This window comes from Pleurodeles waltl, chromosome 8 (genome assembly GCF_031143425.1).
Source record: "Pleurodeles waltl isolate 20211129_DDA chromosome 8, aPleWal1.hap1.20221129, whole genome shotgun sequence".
Classification (NCBI taxonomy): Eukaryota; Metazoa; Chordata; class Amphibia; order Caudata; family Salamandridae; genus Pleurodeles; species Pleurodeles waltl.
In genome coordinates, this window is record NC_090447.1 from 1,527,532,091 (window position 1) to 1,527,553,389 (window position 21,299).

Below are 21,299 nucleotides of genomic sequence, written 5' to 3' on the forward strand. Positions count from 1 at the left end.
TCCCTCCATTTTAATGAGAACGAGGTTGTCTGCTCAAGTCAGGAGACAATAGGCAAACCTGGCAGTGGTAACCCCGATCTGGAGGTCTCAAGTCTGGTTTCCAGGTCTGATGAAAATTTCTTGGGATTTTCCAATCCGGCTACCCCTGTCTCAAAATCTGCTTCAGGAACCCCAACTATTGCAAGTTGGATCCGATGGGTCATGCAATAAGCTGGTATTGACACGTCTCGCTTCGGAGCTCATTCTGCGTGTGGAGCCATGGCTTCCAAAGCTTTTGTTCTGGGGTCACGTTTATAAGATATTCTGAATGCAGCAGATTGGTCCTCTGACTATCTTTAAAAAGGTTCTACTTCAAGCCGGTCTCTAATCTGGCTTCATTGGTAGTTGACAAGCTTTAAACGTGCCTACTCCTCGCCTCTGGTGGAGGCATAGAATAAAAAATTATCTAGCTATTGACATGGAAAGTTTCAATTCTATTAAAAACTCAGAGGCGAGGATTAGCCCTCCCTTGACTAAAGTTTTATCTTCCACCCAGTGGATCTGCGTTTTAAAGTAAGTAACTGGTTCTAAAGGCTATTTAAAGGTGACCTTGGCAAATTTTCTTTGTTTGCAGTTCTTCATTAAGACTATTTGTGCAGAAAGGATTTTATGTTAAGTCGTTGCAAGGTGTTTTGCTGGATCTTTTTATTTCGCTGGGTCGGATTCGAATAAACAGGAGAATATATGAAGTTCAGAGCCTGTGTCACAAGAAGAAAGAGGATAGAGCATGGTCAGGAGCTAAGCCAGATGGAAGCGCTGGAATTGGTGAACTGGCTGATGTATTTATTCCCCCTATGTTTTATGGGAAATGTTGTTGTAGTTGTGCCTTTTAATGGCTGCTTGTGTGGAATAATGGAGAAAGCCTACGAGTCCTTAACAGAATTGAAACTTCCCGTTACGATAACTAGGAAATTTCTCATTCTTGCAGACCTCTCTGTCTTGCATCCAGACAGCACAGTGGAAAAACACTCTGAAGATGGCAGCCATGCACAGGAACTTCCGAGGTGTAAGTCTGATGTTACAGGAGGATGGACTAATGGTGGGCTGCGACAAAAAAAATAAAAACACACACACACACATACACACACACAAACACCAAAACACACCAAAGAAAGGAAGAGAAAGGAAAAAGACACTTCTGGACCAATCCACTTCATAGAGGAATAAACGCACATGTGTAAATGTAGAAAATATTCACACTGCAAAACCACATCGGGCAGGGGAGGGCTGAGTCAGTACACATACTACATCTGAAGCCAGTCTGCCATCACCTCAATGTTAGCAGCCAGAGAGTGGCTGCCTTTTTAATTGGATTTTAGAAAGGAATGGGGATTGGATACTACTTTAAGATCCACCTTAACAGGTGTCAGTTTCTTTAGTGGCACCACAATAGTCTCTGTCAAGTCAATCCCAGCACACCAGAAGTACCATGAAGCTGTGTCTTTCTAAACTCTACCCCTACACAGCAGGAGTACTGTCATATTGTAGCACTATAATACCATAGAACTTTAAGATATAACAGAAGATTTTTATAAGCTTCAGCGAAGTTGGTTAAAATAACTGGGTGTCATAATATTTGCTTTTAGATTTATATTCTTGCAGTGCCAACTGAACATAGCAGTGAATTATTTATCTTAAAGCAGATTCACTATAAATTGAGGCACAATAACATAAAATTACCTGTAGGGAAGAAGGCTTTGTTTACTTCTGGAGAGCACTGATCAGCAATGGGGCAGGCCTCCCTCTCCTCTTTGATGCTGTCTGAGACAATCACTATGTTGAACTCTTCTTCTGTCATGATAGGGAAACCAAAGAATTAGTTCATAGTCAGGCAGAACAGCTGCAGTGTGTCCTGCTCCTCTTCAACCCCCCCCCCAATGGCCTCAATACATCCCTTCATTCATTCATTCCACAGTCAGTTCCTGGAACAGGAGATGGGACCTTCAACGCCTCAGTTGCCTACTTGCTCGTCTCATTACATCAATTAATTTTACAGTGAGACACGAGATGGAGTGGGCCCTGGCTCTCTTCCAACCTCAGAAGACATTACATCTACTCATGACGATCACTGGAGCAGGAGATGCGGCCTCGGGCACCCTAGTCGTATCCTTGTGACGGATTATATATTCATGCGATTCGATGTAGAAAGACGTCTTACCTGCTGAGAAGGCATTTTTTACTGCCTCAGAGCACTGATCAGCAATAGAACAGGCCTCTCTCTCTTCTTTGATGGTGTCTGAGACCATCACTGTGCTGAAATCTACTTTTGTAATAATGGAGAAACCAGAGAGTTATTTAATTCAGTCAATACACAAAAGTCAGCTCTTAAAAATCATTACAGGTCAAAAAATGACGATCGCAATTTGTAAAACGCATTTTGCAACTAGATTTTAGAATGATATTTTCATAAGCACAAGTGAAGTTCATCAAAGAGGGTTTACATTCATTCTTTGCCAGCTGACCCCCCATCAGTGAACTACTAATAATCCTAATAGTGTTTTAATAATCTGAGGTCCGGTGTCCTTCATTCCTGTGACTGAGTAAATATTCATGGGATTCTACGAAGAACGATAACATATATTCATGCAATTCCATGCAGAAAGATAACTTACCTGCTGAGAAGGTGGCATTTTTTACATCCTCAGAGCACTGATCAGCCATAGAACAGGCCTCTCTCTCTTCTTTGATGCTGTCTGAGACGATCACTGTGCTGAATTCTGCTTTTGTAATAAAAGAGGAACCAGACAATTATTTCAGTCCCTCAATACATAGGTTGGTTCTCAAAAATCATTACAGGTCACAAAAATGACTGTTGCAATTTGTGAACCGCAATTTGCAACTAGAATTTAAAATTATATTTTTAGACGCGTCAGTGAAGTTGGTTAAACAGGGTTTACATTCTTTTGTTGCCACCTGAACCTACCAGTGAACTACTGTTAATACTAATAGCAAAGTCATAATATTCGGAGATCCGGTGTCATTTATTCCTGTGAATGATTAAATATTCATGCAATTCCATGTAGAAAGATAACTTACCTGCGGAGCAGGAGGTATTTCTCAATTCCTCAGAGCACTGATCAGCAAGGGAACAGGCCTCCTTCTCTTCTTTGATGCTGTCTGAGCCCATCACTGTGCTGAACTTTTCTTCTGTCATAAATGAAAATCAAAGGATTATTTCAGTAACATGAGCTGGAGCGAGTCCCGATCCTCTTCAACTCCCTACCGGCCAGTTACAAACTGAAGAACGCTTTCAGCTGCTGTAGTCTCGCTAACATCAAGAGCGTCATGCAATTAATCGTTTTCTTCATGTAGCTACTTTTGATTAAATTTTAAACTTGATTTGCTACGACCTTTTTAACATAGTCAGAATCTAGCCAACGCTACCTTTACTAACGTTTGTCACAATTTATTCAATGCTTACTGTATTAATGTTTTCTCCTATTGGAATGATTTTTAGCACTAGCATGAAAGCACTTGTCAATCTGTTGTGACTATTCCGTGGGCTTTTAACCACGCCAATCTCATGCCCAGCACTTTCACTCGTTTGTGGCTTGCCCTTCAAAAGTCCCTTGAAGTCATTGGTAAATGACTTACATTTCTACCGCCTTGCAGACTGACCCCGTTACATAGATTATTGCACAACTGCAGATATACTTCCGTGTGGGTGAACTATTTTCTTTTCTTTTGCCTCTCCCCTTCATGCTCCATGACGGTCACAGTGCTGAACAGCATGAACTTGGCACTGTGGTATTGAAGCGCTGGTCACATTATTCACACTGTGGTCATAGGACAATGAAGCCACCACCAAAACATTCAGCATGACACTGTTTAGGTCATCTCTGGGTCCCCACACTAGGTTAGTGGTGACCCCAAAATAATAACCCACCCCCCATTCAGTGTCTTCTTAAACTCTTATGGCTGGAACTTTTGTTTTACAGCGGAGAGTGGTTTGTGTTTTAAGGGCCTTGCTTGTAATAGAATTGCAGTGGAGCCTGCTAATCCTGAAAATGTGTAAATCAATACACCCTCTAGGGGCTAAATCTATGGTTGCACTGCATTACCTTCTGTTTTCATGTGTTTATGGCCTGTAGGGGCTAACTATATGGGTACATGACCATGTTTCTTACAAAGGCTATTTTTATTGTGGTGTTCACTAGGGGCTGTTCTTAGCATTACAGTCAATATACTACAATATCTGGAGGCATGAAACAAACCCTTCCCAACTCTCCTGATAATGCTCTGCAAGGCATTACTCAGCCTGTGGTGGTCCTAGGACAATGGGCCACCTTCAAAATATTCACCACAATGTGCTCTGTCTACATCATCTCTGGGTCACCACACTAGGTACTGGGGGGCCCCCTACCACAAAAAAAAAAAAAAAAAAACACTGAATGGTGGGAGGGGTTACATGCTCTCATGGCTGAAACGTTTGTTTTCGCAGCTAGGAGTAGTTTGTGTTTTAAAGTCCTTGTTTGTAATTTCATTGCAGTAGGCCTGCTAGCCCTAAAATGTGTAACGTGCTATGCCCTCTACGGGCTAAATATATGGTTACACTGCATTACTTTCTGCCATTCTGTTTTCGTGTTGTTATGCTCTCTAGGGGCTAACTATACGATTACATGAAAATGTTTCTTACAAATGCTATTTCCATTCTGGTGTCCTCTAAGTGCTGTTCTGGGCATTACAGTCTAATCCCAAAAGTTTATTTTATTGGGTTTATACGATAATTGTATAGGTTTTAATAATCTCTCCTTATTGCAATTATGACCATGATTCAGGCCAACTTAACATCCTTATTACACTGTGACTGTCTGAACACTCCTGATGTGTTTGGGTGACCCCTCTAGTTTATTTCTCTCGTTACACCTCCGTGGCTGTCTTGCATCTTTCTTTGAGGAATTGTGTTAGCCAGCCAGCCAGCAACTCTGATGGTGGGGCGGTGAAAGTGGTATTCTATAGGAATTAGGATGGCAGATTTAAATTAGGATGCTAAGTGGCAACATTTTGATTTTTTGCTGCAGATAGAGGAAGAAGGTAAATGGAAATGCTTTGGTTATATGCAGGGCCATTTGAATTATGTGACCGGAAAACACCAAATTACGAGGCAGGGTTGACCAATTTATGTGGCAAGAGATGTCCAGTTATGTATATACAACGCCAATAGCGTTAACGCAACCAAATGTGAGACCCATTGCAAATGCTCGTTATTAATTGGCAATAAAGAGCTTACCTTTTATTTTACAGTCGGGAGCAGAGTCAGGACCACTGGGCACCTGTTGTCTCTCCTCCTTTCACCCATCTCTGCTTGGATTTCATTAGACTCATGGCTACTCGGGCACACAAATACATGCATTTCAGCCAATATCATGAAGGAGGATGAACACAAAGCTCTTCTCTCCTGAGGACATAGTGCTGATCTCACAAGTTTCACTTTCACAATATCTGAAGTGCCTTGAACTCTTCGACATCATCCTGCCCCTGCCCTCTCATTAGCATATGATGGATTAATTCTTCAGCTAAGGGTGTGCACAGCCTCCTGGCCTCTCCTCCCCCCACACACCTGTGTGTCTCCTGCTGTAATCCCTGAATAATCAGAGGGTGCCACAGAAGAAAAAGGAACTGCGATAGTTACAGGGTGTTTTACATCCCCCAATGCTTCAAAAACATGTTTTCAACATAAAGAGGTGGATAGGAGTTTCTTTTCAATATAAAATTTAAAAAAAAAAAAAAAAAAAAAAACACACACACAACACACACACACACAACACTCCACGCGTCCTAACTGTACTAAGACAATTATTTATTTCTCTGTCAGTGTAAAGTGGATCCCCCGGGTGACGTTTATAGTCTATGGGTTCCCTTACCTTCGATCATGATTGATTTATTACCTGGTATCAATGGTGAACACCCATCTCACGGAGGAGAAAGGAGCACCTTGGTGGGAGATGCAAGCGCCTAATATATAGGGGTGGGGGGGGGGGGATGAGGCGAAAGAACTATGTACCTAAGAGGCATACCCTCTTCTCCTATTGGGGGTGCACTGATGGAAGGTGAAAGTATTCTATAGAAAAAGGTAATGCTCTTCTCTCGGACAGTTGCAGGTTGGTGGAAAGTGAAAGAACCATGTAAAAAAAAAAACTGATGTGACCGATCAGTTCTGGGAATGACCTCTCCGAGAAGACCACAGCAATTGTAGGAAGTGAGCATGATTTGTTTCAAGCAGGGTCAACCTGTTCAGAGGGAGCCTTACGAAAGACCTAGAATGAAATGGCATGTCAATGACAAATGCAGAAATGAAGCTGCTCTGAATTTCTAAGACCTCGTCTTGCCAACCTACATCCTAATCCTAGGTTACATTTTGGTAACATCCGCTCAAAACTGACACATTGATTCATATAGTATATTAATGCCCCACACCATGTTGTTCTGGCCTGCAATCTAGTTCAACTGAAACTAAACAAAACCTCTAAGGAAAAGATTTAAAAAAAAAAAAAAAGGTCGCTTCTGTTGATTAAAGTGATGGTTTGATGACATCACCGGTCCCAGGCTAGAATTACATTTGAAAGTTTTGCACATATCCCACAACACACCAGACACACACGCAAAGGAGGATGAAGATGGCGAAGAAGACAGGAGACTAGATGACCACACAAAAGAGAAGAGAACCTCTTCAACAACCAGATGCTCCCAAGGAGGCGGGAGGGTGGGTGTGAATCTAAGCACTAAATGCCACAAACAGATGCTTACAGAGTAAGTGACGTACTCCGTTTGTGTATCTGTAGAGACACATGCTTTGCGTAGACTGTAAAGCAGTGCTTACATAAGAGGTGGCTAGTCGGGTGTTGCTGAGGACTAAAAAAAAAAAAGAATAATAATAATAATAATAATAATAATAATAATAAAGTTTGTAGCACAGCTTGGCCCCACTGTGCCTGTTGTTGAGCAAAGACGTCCACACAGTAGTGTTTGGGGAACGTGTGGAGAGGACCAAGAAGCTGCTTTACATATGTCAGTTACAGAGATGTTGCCAAAGAATGCCAAAGAGCCCCCCTTCTTGGAAGTGATGAGAGGTCTGGGTGGTGCAGGCACTTGTCTTTTGGCCTTAGCTAGCAAGTTTGAATACATTTGACAAACCATCTGACTATGCCATCTTGGGCTAGGGTACGACCTTTGTGTGGTTTCGAGAAAGCAACAAAGTTGTTGGGTTTTACGAAATGACTTTGTTCTATCAATGTGATATAGGAGGGCACACTTGACATCCAGCATACGGACAACCCTTGCTGCCGAGAACAAGACAGTGCAAGTTGGAAAGAACCAAACCAGTGCTTGGCTAGGATAAGCATTCCCTGTGTCTGTGTTGAGAACTGCACCCAGGAAGCGCTGGACCTGGAGAGGTTGGAAGTGAAACTGTACTGTACTGATGGTGAAACCTAAATTGCGCAGAAGGCCTATGGTATGAGTTGGCAGAGACCCTGCTGCTTGTGTGCACCCTTGATCAGCCAGTTGTTCTCCTTCTGAGAAGAGTGGCTATCACAGCAAGACATTTTGTAAATACTATGAGGGCCCTAGTGAACCCGAAGGGCAGCAGCTTGAACTGACATTGCTGATCACAAACCACAGGTAGCAGGATGAATAGGTATGTAGACTTAAGCATCCATCAGATCGCAAGAGGTCATGAAGTTGCCTTCTTGTAGCACGGGTATGACATATTGTAGGGTGGCCTTATGGAAGTGCTCCGACAGGATGCACGTGTTGAGAGGCCTGAGGTCGAGAATCGGTGGAGTGTTGCTTCATTATTGGGTATGAGGAAGTACAGGGAATTCCCTTTTTTGCCACAATGATGTAGTGGCACAGGTTTTATCACTCCTTTGAGGAGAAGCACTTGTGACTCCTCTTGAAGGAAGTAGGGTAAGATGTGTGCCAGGTGGTACGTTTGGTGGGAATGCAGTGAGCTCTATACAATATCCTAGCCATATGATGGGACCGACCCACTGGTTGGAGGTGATTTTTTCCCAATGGAGGAGAAACCCCTGAAACAACCCCTCCCCCCAGGTGTCACACAAATTGAACGTCGCGGTGCGAGTCACCGCTTTGCAAGGGCAGTCGGCTCTCTTTGGCCACACCCCCTTTGCCTTTGCCACTGGTATGATTCCCACTGTAACTGCCCCTGAAGTAACCACGTTAACAACTGCTGGCGCTGGTAAGTGGAAGGTGGGTCAGGAGCAGGGATTTTTGGCCCCGCCTTCTAAACGACGGTCTGCCAAGAATCCTTAGGGTAGGGCACTGATGAAGCTGAAATGAAGGTTTTACATTTATTAACGCATAAACGTAGTGTGAAATAATCATGTGTGACTTTAAACGAACTAATAAAGATTGTACGGGGACAAAATGTGCCCTCAGAATAGTTTGCCAACATTTATAAGCGTGCTTTATATAACGTGATGTATTAGAATTGCACTAATCCGACATAATCGTAAACGTGTGCTATGATTTGCTTGTTTGAAATGTTTTAGCTTAGCATTACTTTAGTGCAGGCTTTGGCCTAGTTGCCTGGTCTCACGGTTTAGATGCTCGTATTTTTCCAATGTGCTATTAAACGTGTATTTCTGCTTGAAGCTGTACTTTTCCACTGAGATCGTTCACATGCTTATCTTAAGGTTTCGTGCCAGCCCGGCATTTTTCTCTTTACTCCAAGGTCAATCTGCAGGTGCGGACAATGGAAGCTCTGAAAATGAGTTAATTGGTATAAAATGTTGCAACTTGCGTACCCGTCTCCAAGGATAATGTATGCTTAAGTAAAAGCTTGAGAACTGTTGTTTTTGATTGGATAATTTGAAGCTAACCTATGAACCCTCCAATGGAAGACCCTACTGGATTTGAACTGTTGTCTATTTAAACCAGGTGCACGAGAAGAAGGTAGCCATTGCAGCCATTTTTGCCAGCGATTACGAACATTTGGACATTGCAGCTATTATGGCCCACCTTGCTGCGACGCCATTTTGAGAGACTTTGATGCTTTTTCTAATCGAGAGAAAGAGACTTAAATGATTCTTACCCTAGAGACTTTAACTTTGATTTGTCCCTTTGCATGAAGTAGTAGTTTATCTTGCCGCCGTGAGGCAACTGCCCCGGCCACCCCTGTCCCTTTGCCCCGTCCCATACTGATCGAGAAACGGTACCTGCGAGACGAAGACTTCCTTGAATGCTGATTGAAATTGGTAAATATGAAAGGAAATTGTACAATTGCATTGTGTTTCTTTTAGGTAACCAACTGCTGATTTTGATAAGAGCCCTAGTTAGGAGTTTTCTAAATTAATGTTGCTAAATTGTTTTGCATGAAGTCCCACATGCCGATGCTGATTTGAGGTTAGTTGAGGATTCCTTTGTCGCACGATGCAATTTGAGACCTTGTTATGCTGACTAAATGTATGCAATTAGCTCATTACAGATTATAGTTCTAGTGATTTGCATTGCTATTATCGAATGCCTTGTTATTCAAATGCTGCATAGATTGCACCTGTTTCGCCGTTACGGACAGCTATTAATGTTCATATATGTTTATCATTTGGTGTTGAGACACATCTATATTGTGCTAGCTTTGTTAATATAGGGAAATAAATTCACTAACTTTGAATAAACTGGTGTGGTTATTCCTGACTGAAAGGTCAGGGTTCGCCGAAAATGTATTCCGGATTAATTGTTAAATGTTATGTTGATCAGGGCATTGCTTATGTTCGTTATTGATTATTGGTTTGATTAAATTGACTGATTAAGGGTGGAGAGGGTCCCACTTAGCCAAAAGATTCATCGGCCAAAAGAGCGTCCAAAGTATAGGTAAATTACTAGTACGGAACGCTCTATCAGCACCCATGCCCTTGGTCAGGTCGTACAACGGGTCGTGGGTCATCCACAGGCTGTGCATTGAAAGGATCCTCGTAAGCGTCTACAGGATACAAAGGGCTTTCTTTCCCTTCTGTCACAGGAATGTGTTGTGACCTCTCTGGAGAAGAAAGCATAAGTGGCATAGGTGATAGTTTTTTTCATATTCATTTTTTCTTTTCCTTGTTATTATGTCATTCAATTTTCAAAAAATATCAAGAATGGATGGCACTGTCGTTAAAGTGCACAGCACAGACAAAAAGCACCGTCGTTTCCAGCATTATTTCTTCGTAATTAACATTCTATGGCTTCTTTTTCCAAATACTCCCCCCTTTTCCAAGCTTACCTTACCTTACAGATAGCCTAGGGCACACACACAGACCTGACGTCTGCATGATTCAGGGTTTGATCCTCTCCCCCTCAGTTTTCACATTCAACCATTTTTGCTTTTATCTCCATATCATTTATTTTTAAAATAATTGCAATTGAGGGTACTATATTCTTTTAATAAAAAAATATAAAAAAGGGGGGGGGGGAGCTCTGTACAACACGGACACAGAGCTCTTCCTTTATCACCTGTTACCTCTCAAATAATTATATACCCCCAGGGGACCACGCTGAACTGCCTTGTCAGCCCCAAATTTAAGACAGAAGAGTGGTATGCTCTCTTTCAGCTGTCTCTCTGATCAGGAGGACCGGCAACTAGAGAGCCACAGGCACTCCTTATTTTTGGAAGCGCCTTAAGAGCACTAGGACTACATGAGAACTACAAGAGGTAATTTAACCTCTACTTCAGAAGAAGTGTATCCTCATTATCTTCTGTATTGCTTACTTGATTTTCACCCAGTACGGTTTCCTTACTACAGGCCTATAAGAGCATGTATAACATTCCTTAGTTCAACTCATCAAATATTGAGTTGTTTTTTTTTTTAAATAGGTAAGCACCGTGCCTTATAATATAGCACCTTACATTTGTTAGATTTCAAATAAAAATACTTTATTGTGCTTTCAGAATTTTACAGGACTGAGATGCAGCAAAATTTTAGTTGGCCAGTGCGTACACAACTGCCTTATTGCAACCAGTACGTATTTCTTCCCCTTGTCATTTTTATCTTGATATTAAGCTTCTATTGTTTACTCATTCTCCTTATTATATCATTTCCTCAGGTCACTCTCTGTCCTGATGAGACCCTACATTCTCTATAAGGGTCGAAACGCCGTTGACAACCAATAAGACCTTTTATTTCCTTAATTCCCTAGATGAACTTCCCTATGGACGTATCTGTATAAAACTATATTGAGGCTGCCTGGATGGCTAAATATTATCACATCAATTAATATTTAGTGACAGTAAAGTTTTGTGGTGTTTGTTCACTTGGGGAGCACTTTGTTGCACTATGTGCTAGTGTCCTTTGAAAAACATTCCGTCTAATGCTTATGGTAAATTATAATAAATGTTTTTCCTGTTTTGGAGTACTGGTGCATCATATATTATTATGATAAATATGACAGAAGGGTAACTGTCTAAATGAAAAGAGTTGATCTGATGATGAATTCAGTTGCAGGAATTCCTGCCCTAATGTTGAACAGTTTTTAATGAGTTTCCCGTGAACGTGTGCTCTTCTCGGCACAGGCGCTAGTGACACCGCACATGGAGGCAGGGGACAAGGAGGGAGAGGTGGAGGAGAGATGGTGGTACAGGAGGATGAGCTGGCGGCGGGCTAGTGCCTCTGTGCTAAAGTAGGCTGTTCCTCGAAGGTTAACTTCCTTTTCCTAGGAAGAGTTTCCTACACCTTAGGTGGCAACTTGGTCGAGATCTTCACGGTTAGTGGGTGGATAAATAGTATTTTTTTGTGTAGTACTTTATTGATTTTTCAACTCAAGCATGCAAAAAATAAAAATAAAAAGAAAGAAAGAAGGAGGTGGGGGGCCCACACAGTGCAATACTATCTTACCTTTCCTGCCCCGCCCCCCCCCCCCCCCCCCATTACAACCCACCTCGCCCCCTCAATTTGCCAGTGTTCCACGGTCACGAGTTGCATGTCCATCCTCGGCATACTTTAGCAAACTTTTAGGGTCATCCTCTGCCTTTGTATACGCCCTTTTCCCCATAATCAGCATATATCCATTTTTTATTCCCAGTCCACCATCTTAGGTGCTCCAGCTGTACCCCCATCTACGCGCTCTCTTAGCCAAGAGGAATGGATTAATAAACATGCGTTAATATGAGGTGGCATTTGCTGATGTCCGTAGTTCTAATATAACCCTTGGGGCCAATTTCTATAACTTTACTCCAGCAGTCTCTTCCAGCCGCTGGTGCACCTTCTCCCAGAAGAATGCCAAAATCTGGCTTTTCCAGAGAGTATGATATAGGGTGCCCAATTACCCACACTGCCACAGGCAGTAGCAGTCAGAAATCTTCCCAGTAGCATGTAAACTTATACTGGAGTAACAAATTCTGTACAGTACTTTTAATTGTATACAGCTTTGAATCGCTACCCGTTTAGGTGATTGTAGTGCCCCTCTCCAATCATCATTCTCCACCTCTCACATCCACCTGCCACTTATGCCTCAATACGTCTAATTCTTTTAGGTTATTTCTCATGAGGGTTCGATATGTACACTAAGCAATTTTTTGCTGTCAAAGGGGCATCTAGTAACCTATACTCCAATGTAGAGGACTCCAGAGTTCCCTCCTCTGCTGACATATGGCTTTCCAAGCATGACTCAATTGGAGATATCGAAACTTTTGTGAAGGGTGCCAGGAATACTCCGCCTGAAAGTGTGAGAATGGTGCCACTCCGTTGGCATCCCACACATCCGTTCGTACATTCATTCTTATGTGATCCCACCGTCTAAAGCCCTTGAGCGTCACAACACCTGGCAGCCCAGTGCCCAGCCATAGTGGGGTCCGTCTATACTTCCAACCCATTTCCTTATGTAACTGATGCCATAATTCCACTGTCAGTCTTGTAGCTTAGGAGGGGATTTTCTTTTTTTGGGGGGGTGGAGCAACCTTTCTCAAGTCCCCCCCCCCCCACCCATTATAAAGCATGATTCCTTACTTTCATCTCCTTATCCATTTGAATGCCTGGTGCCTCTGTGATGCAAATACCCAATCATTGATTATAGACATGTGTGCTGACTCAATGGATAAACTAGTCTTTTTTGACGTGGTTGGAGCTCTTCTTAGAGATGCTGAAGTATTGGCTGCTCAAAGTCGCAGCAGCCTGCTGTAGACGATAGTTTCGGCATCAAATGCCACAACAGCAAAGGGCTCTGCAGGGTTTTTAGAGCAGAGCTGAGTTTCAGGGCCATATGCGTCCATGGACGATTACAGTGCCACCCTCAACAGAGCTGATGGTGCCGGTGCTGGTCAAGGTTTGTGCCGCGTTTTTTGGCACCAGTGAAGGGAATGCTACCTGCTCCAAGGCTTCCTAGCGGTGCTTACCATGGTACGGAGGTACTGATGAACCGACGAACAGCAAAAGGGCCTGTGGGCTCAATGCCTCACCCTCGCTGGTGCAGTGCTCAGCCTGTGCATGGTGTCATTGTGCATTATAAGACTGGGAGGTGGCACTTAGTTTGGATAATCAGATACCTGCTGCCTCTCGGAATGCAGTTGTTACTCTATCTCCGACTTGGATTGGGAGCTGGGTTCAGGACTGAATTGCAGATGATTGTCCAAAGGTGGGTCAGTCTGAGTGTTCCTTGACATCCTGGTCCCAGAAGATGTTCGGGTTGTCATCACCTTGCTAGCGCAGTATTTTCTGGCAGGACAGGTGGTCTTGTTATGTTTGGGAGACAGGCTCAGGTTGAAGCCTTGGTGTTAGTGGGTACCAGGATACTTGGAGTGACGCAGATCTGGAAGGGAGTTCTTGTCGTAATGGTCAACGAGAATCAACTAAAGTGAGAAGGAGCCGATGAGGGTCAAGGCCCGAGGAATGGCGTCAGGTACAGACCAGTTACCGAAGCTGGGCGGGTGTCAAGACCAAGAGATAACCAAACCTAGAACGTTTTTAAGACACCAAGGGGAGAGGCTATACCAAAGAGCCCGGCAGACAAATGCAGTGAGTTTTTGGACCCAGAGCTTGTTCAATAACACATCTGAACCCAATGAAAGCAAGAAAACAATCTAATAATGGAGCCAATGCCCATCAGCACTACTAGTCATGAGAAATCACTATCCCTTACGACGGACAGACGTCTTTGAAGAAAAATAAGTCGCACAAGTCCAAGCCCAACAGAAGATGGCAGGAGTATGCAGAACATGCGTATCTACAGATAATATGCAACGAACAAGAGCTTTCAGGAGTACGTCAGAGAGACTCTGACTCTGCCCAGATGTCAGTTCATCTAAGCACAGCTTCTGATTTGTCGAAAGCAGTGTGCTTCCACTGAAAGAGCACTTACCTTCCAAAACCTGTGATCATTTGTTTATCCAACTGCTTGAGCAAGGCTCTATATCAAACAAAGCTGTTGTGTTTGACATTTTTATCATATACAGGCCACTGAAATGGATGGAGTTGGACCTTTAAGGGCTCAGAAATAACACTGTGATGCTGATAAACAACTTCCTAGATAATGTTTATGAAGAATGAAGGTGAGCAAGAACACAGATACTTGGTCTATTGTCCAGGCAGGTACTAACACATGAAAGTAAAGGAAGTCTATGGGAGCCACCTGGCAACGATTCAGAAGCCTTACTCAGCACGTCACCATCTTACATGCTTTCACACACTCAAACTATCTCCCAATAACCTCTGCCTAATTTTTAATTTGGAAAATCAAGACATATTTGATAATATGAAGAAAGAAGAGATCAGTCCAGCCACATCTCATGTGCATACGCTCATCAATGCAGGTGCGTATCTGAATGTGCAGGTTTATGCGTGGATAGGGATGCATCAGCGAGTAAGCAATAATACACATTTGTGACTGTGAGGAGAAGACCCAGTCAGATTACTGACAGTCATATTTTGGTATGTGGTATTCCAAAGCGTAAATGCAACCAAAAGCCTGATACCCTTCGCACTCACTTGGGGCATGGTCACCGCCGAGTCTTCGGGCAGAGGCGCTATTGTCCATGGGTCACAGTTCTTCCTTTTCTTTTACTCGTCGAAAAATGTCAGAGGATCTGGTAAAACATAAATGTGACGTTTTAAGTGATCTAGAGATCTAGGTCATTTTATGTTTTACACACTGATGTGTGTTGGTTATGCTTGGGTCAAGGGTACCATAATGCCAAGAACGACAATATGCCAGAGACATCATTGTGTCAGAAGGTCACCATAAAGCCAACGCAGGACACAATATGCCAAGAGGCCTACAAGAAATTCAAGTATTTAGACTAGGATGGGGTAGTAAATGGAGAACTGGTGCTCACCTTTGCAAAATATACGTAATCTTAATCAAGTCAAACCTTATTTACACCGGAAGGTGCTCTGCAAGGTCTCTCCCCTTACAAACCTTGTACAATTGACAATCAGATGATTGTTAACCTTATATAAATAACATCTAAGCGCACGACTTCTAGATTATATTTATAATATAAAGAACCTTGTGCCACATCTGGGCCACAAGGCCTGGCCACTACTCTTCTTTGAGAGCCCATCTCTTCCCACTTCCACTGAAAAATCTTTAGCTAGTAATACTCTCATCTGGTGGAATAACAGAGTGGATGTTTACTGAAATAGAGAGCCACATAAATAGCCGCTATCATGGTGGTGTCTGTTGGACTCTGATTAAATAGGAAAATGTGTGTTGCAGCTCAACAATAAACTCTCTTTTGCAGCAATGTCAGTTTAACCAACAGAACTCTAATAATTCAGCCCAAAGGATGAAATAAAGGATATCTTTTACACTGCAAGGAGAACACACGAATTAGCATGCCGATACCAAGTCCAAAACTGGCTATGTACCATGTCTTAGATAGTCAAGGAGAACTTAGTGAAAATTCAACTGCCATCTAGTAGTAGGCAATGGTTTCCACTGAACCCGTCCATTCTCTCTCTCAACACAGGCCCATCTCTAACGGACTAGTGTCTGATTACACTCTGCATCTCACCATTTTCAAAGGACACTTTCTCTGAATCCACCACTAAATTCCATACCAAGCACAGTCAGCAATAAAAGGTCCTGACGTGCCAGACCTCATCCCAATGTAGAGACTGAATTCTCCCCTCTACTTATAAGCAATAGCATCTAGAAGCTTAGTCTCACGGATCACCACTGAGTCAAAAACATATTCCATCAACACCAACCACCTCATCAAAACCTGGAAACTTTAAACCACACACTAGATGCTTGGGCTAAATGAAACTCGTTCAGTTGCGGGTTCTATTTTCATAGTCAACAAATCGATTTTCAGAAACTACTTAAACTATCACAATGATACACAGAAATATAATATCCAGGAAAGTGTGTGGAGAAGCCATTAGATATTAACTCTACAGAACTATTCAATGTTTGGGTGTTTATTGGTACTTTCAATGTAACTAGCTCCCTCACCACGGAAGCGATGCACCTGCTGTAATAGAATGACATTTTTCTGGACAGATCCCTAGATCTACACTTATTCCCGCAACCAATTCAGAGGTTGTACTTAAATAGCTGGTCAGTAGACAGATACAAAAATCAAGCTGGCAGCAGACTTCCATGAATGTTGGCTTAAGCTTGAAGAAAGTAGCCAAAGGCCCAACTCTCGTTGCTGAACATGCACATGCCTTAGGCTTGGATTACAAGTTATGCAAGCACATCAGATTTCCTGGGTGGAATTCCACTCAGCACAATTATCAGTGGAACATTCTCCTGACCAGACTCACTACATAAAAATGTCCCCTCCTGCCAGAGGCCCTTCCCTTTGTGACCCATGCCTTCATCTGGTCACTCAAATGAGCCCACATACTCATTTCCCTTATGGTCCAGTCATATAGATATTCCTTATTCTGAGGGATTTAACTTGCAAATGTAGGAATTCTGGGCGGAGATTCCATCCAATAATGGAAATTCCATCTGCTCAAAATCTCTGTATAGAGTTATCCTAACTTGTAATCATGACAGTATTTGCTCTCTACACCAAAATCTTCAAGTCACTTGCACTGCCACAAATATGATCCGATTTTACCTCAACAGCCTTCTACTTCACAAACAGTCCACCTGCCATGTCCCACCCTCATCTGGTGGCTCTGCCACAAAAAGGGGCTTATCTTATTCACTGTCAGGGGAATTAGAGTCTGGGATTTCCCAACCCGCAACGTGGCATACCCACGAGTTAACCTGCTGGGATGAAAGCAACAGTTATTTTGAAAATGACAGTCTTGGTAGCTTAAATACGTATATAGTGAAATAAGCCACAACACAAGTTAAAGCAACTAGATGAGTTAGAAATATGTTGTACAGAAGACGATGTCCGCCGTTGTGCCGAGTGTGTTTTACTGTATTGGGCAATGTGCGAGTATCCTTGGATATGTCACGGAGTTGGGAAATGCTTAGCCAACTGTATGGCTTGGAAAAGTTGTGTGTGCATGATGGTGCAACAATTACATCAAAAATGTTTTATTTGTGTGTTTTGGCTTTTCTGCCTACAAAGATCAGCTGATGTAGGGTTCACAAGTGGGAGAGATTGAAAAACAACTTTCTAAAGGTCATTTAGTACCTTTAAAACCAAGATGCTGGCAAGTGCCTAAAGTGGGTCACCACTGGGTAGGTACAGTAAGGACCACCATTCCAAAAGAAATGTTTTTTTGCTTAGCTAGTAACTTTAGCCCAGTTTGACAGATCTACACAAAACTTTCCAATCTGCTCTTTTTTTGCTCAGCTCCTTACTGGAAAGTTTCAGGATGATCTGTCAAGCGGTGGCCAAGAAAAAAGGAAGAGTCCCAAAATGCATTTTGTCTATGTAATTTCCATAGGGATTTTTGTAACATGCTACAGCCAACACCACTGAACGGAAATAAATAAAATCTGGCATGAAGCTGGTCTTGGGCCAGAAAGGGTACATTTTTAGGTCGAGCACCCAAGCGCTTCCCAACCTGTTATCTATCTGTGGGATTTTAACCACACCCACCCAAGTTCCATCACTTTCACTCGTTTGCTGGCTTGCCTTTCAAAAATCCCTTGATGTCATTGGTAAATGCTTTACACTTGTCCCGCCTCAAGGTTTGTTTTGTTACACCATGCAGTCTGACCCCGTTACATGGATAATTGCTGATGTATTTCATCGTTGGAGACCATTTTTTTTAAATCTCTTCTCTCTGTGCTTACATGGCAGCCATAGTGTTCAACAGCACAAACAGCCGCCAACAGCGTGAACTACATTGGCACTTGTCAAATTGTTCACACTGTTACCTAATCAAAGTAATTTATTTTGGCTCTCCCCTTCAAGCTCCACAGCTTTCCCAAAAACTCTTATAATTGCTAAACGCTTCAAAAAATAAAAAAATAAAATGAGCTCTCTTACGGCTGAAACTTTTGTTTTACAGCTGGGAGTAGTCTGTGTGCTAAGGGCCTTAGTATTGCAGTAGGCATGCTAGACACTACGCTTTCTAGGGGCTAACTATATGGTTGCACTGCATTAGTTTCTGCCATTCTGTTTTCATGTGGATATGCCCTCTACGGGCTACCTATATGGTTACATGACCATGTTTCTTACAAATGCTATTTTTACTGTGGTGTCCTCTAAGGGCTGTCCTGAGCATTGTCGACATATTATAATAATGTTCACTTCACCCAGTCATCCCATAATGCTTTGCAGGGCATTCTTTTACCAAACATGTTTGCTCATTACTAAGCCTGTGGTGGTCATAGGACAATGGGACCACCTTCAAAACGTTCACCACTAGATCTCTGGGTCCACACACTCAGTTGGTGAGGACCCCAAAATAATAACTGTTAGAAATGGCCCTTTTCACAGAGTTATCCCCAAACATTTTGCCTTCTTCCTCCTATTTTTTCAGATCTGTTTTTGCTGGTTTATTGTCTCTGCGTACTTTATCACTGATAATCAGTGGTAAAGCGCAAGGGCTCCCTATAGAAATTGTACTGGTGATTGGTTTATCTATGATTGGCATATTACATTTACTGGTAAGTCCCTAGTAAAGTGCACTAGAGGTGCCTAGGGCCTGTAAATAGAATGCTACTAGTGGACCTGCAGCACTGGTTGTGCCACCCACATAAGTAGCCCGGGGAAAATGGCTCAGACCTGCCACTGCAGTGTCTGTGTGTGCAGTTTTAAACTGCCAATTCGACTTGGCAAGTCAACCCACTCCCTAGGCCTAAACCTTCCCTTTTTATACATGTATGGCATCTCTAAGGTAGCCCCATGGGCAGGGTATAGTGTATTTAAAAGGAAGGACATGTACTGGTGTGTTTCACATGTCCTAAGAGTGAAATACTGCCAAATTTGTTTTTCACTGTTACAATGCCTATCTCTCTCATAAGTTAACATGGGGGCTGCTTTTAAATACCCTTAAAGCGCAGATTCCCGTTGAGAGTAGATAAAATGTGGAGTTTAGGTTCTCTGAACTCACAATTTAAAAATGCATCTTTTAGTGAAGTTGGTTTTTAGATTGTTAGTTTGAAAATGCCACTTTTAGAAAGTAGGCATTTTTTTTGCTTAATCCATTCTGTGACTCTGCCTGTTTGTGGATTGCCCGTCTGGGTCAGTGTAACAGTTGGGCTTCTTCTCTAGACACTGACAACGCAGGCTAGGGCGTAGCATGCATATCCTGATGAGCCATCTGTGCTGGAAGGGAGGGGAGGAGTGGTCACTCACACCTGAAAGGACTGTGCCTGCCCTCATACAATGCACCCCTTGGTGTGTGTCTGGAGCCTGGCCTGGCCAAGGAAGGATCTTGCAAACACTTGAGACTTTGCTTAGAAGTTTGACAACTTCAAAGGCAGAAAGCAGCATAAGTATTGGACCCAAAACCCCAGACTTTTAGAATCTTTCTGGAATCAAGAGGAACCTCTGCCCAGGAGAAGAGCTGAAGGAGGAGTACTGTCCCTTTGATGTGTTACTTTGCTGGACTGGCCTGCAGTTGCTCATTCTGCCTGAAAAGAGTGCAAAGCATGAACTTTGCTGAGTGTCCTGCTTGAGAAAGTTCTCCAAGGGCTTGGAGAGGAGCTTGCCTCCTGTTGGAAGTCTCAGGGACACCAAAGACTTCTGTTTCCTTGATATCCAGCACTGTGAACTGTGTGTTTTGTGCTCTTCAAGAGGGGAAAACCACTGTGACGCCGCCAATGACACTGCTGGCCTGCACTGTGACCTGCCGACGCCGCACGGAGCAGCATTGCTCAGCTACCCTCGTCTCACCGATGCCGTCATCCGACAACTTCACTGAGCCGCTGCTCGCACCACAACCTGTGGGCCCCGCATTCCAGCATCACCTGCTCACACCGCAGCCTGGGCATCCCAGAGGACACCGCTCCTGCTGACACCGGTGCTGCTGCCTGCACCGTGGCTTGTGGACACCGCTCGTGAGGTACATGAGGCACCGTTGCATAAAGCACTGCAGCCCCAGGTCTGCCGATGCTGGTATCATGTACTTCCGTGTCGTCACCAGGCATCGTGCCTGCACCGTGGCCACCGCTCATGAGGGTCACGAAGCACCGTCCTGCACCGCTGGCTTGGGCCTACCACGAAAGCGCTTCAGCAGCAACAACGCTGCCTGCACCGTGACCTGTGGACACCGCACGTCACACTGCAGCCCTGGTCTCACCGACGCCGCTGGATGCAGTCACCGAGCCGCTGTCTGCACCGTGGCCTGTGGGCACAGAACATTGAAATGTCCTGCTTCGCACCACAGCCCCGACGCCATCCACGCCACCGCTCCTGACTTCATCAGCCCGGAGTTTGATCTGCAAAATGTGTGACTTCAACGGCCCAATGACTCTGGAACGGACACTGCGACGCCCCTCTCTGGCTCTCACCACGAGGATCATGATGCTCTGTGTAAGGAAATGCCTCCTTGGCATGGTTGCCCCCTGACTTTTTGCCTTTGCTGATGCTATGTTTACAATTGAAAGTGTGCTGTGGCCTGCTAACCAGGCCCCAGCACCAGTGTTCTTTCCCTAACCTGTACTTTTGTATCCACAATTGGCAGACCCTGGCATCCAGATAAGTCCCTTGTAACTGGTACTTCGAGTACCCAGGGCCCTGATGCCAAGGAAGGTCTCTAAGGGCTGCAGCATGTCTTATGCCACCCTGGAGACCTCTCACTCAGCACAGACACACTGCTTGCCAGCTTGTGTGTGCTAGTGAGGACAAAACGAGTAAGTCGACATGGCACTCCCCTCAGGGTGCCATGCCAGCCTCTCACTGCCTATGCAGTATAGGTAAGACACCCCTCTAGCAGGCCTCACAGCCCTAAGGCAGGGTG

General features: G+C 43.7%; 1 protein-coding gene across 17 annotated transcripts in view; it reads right to left on the reverse strand.

Moving 5' to 3' along the window:
* LOC138248918 (zinc finger protein ZFP2-like) overlaps nt 1-21,299 on the reverse strand; it is a 226,632-nt gene that overhangs the window by 178,285 nt on the left and 27,048 nt on the right. For 7 of the 17 annotated variants that reach the window (XM_069202926.1, XM_069202909.1, XM_069202912.1 and 4 more), the window contains 4 exons: nt 3,076-3,186; nt 2,652-2,759; nt 2,198-2,302; nt 1,720-1,830 (listed from right to left, as the gene is read on the reverse strand). In XM_069202926.1, coding sequence (XP_069059027.1) covers nt 1,720-1,830; nt 2,198-2,302; nt 2,652-2,759; nt 3,076-3,186 — 435 coding nt within the window. Of the gene's footprint in view, nt 1-1,719; nt 1,831-2,197; nt 2,303-2,651; nt 2,760-3,075; nt 3,187-14,957; nt 15,056-21,299 lie in introns of all 17 variants that reach the window. The other 10 variants (XM_069202917.1, XM_069202918.1, XM_069202914.1 and 7 more) reach the window with 5 other exon arrangements.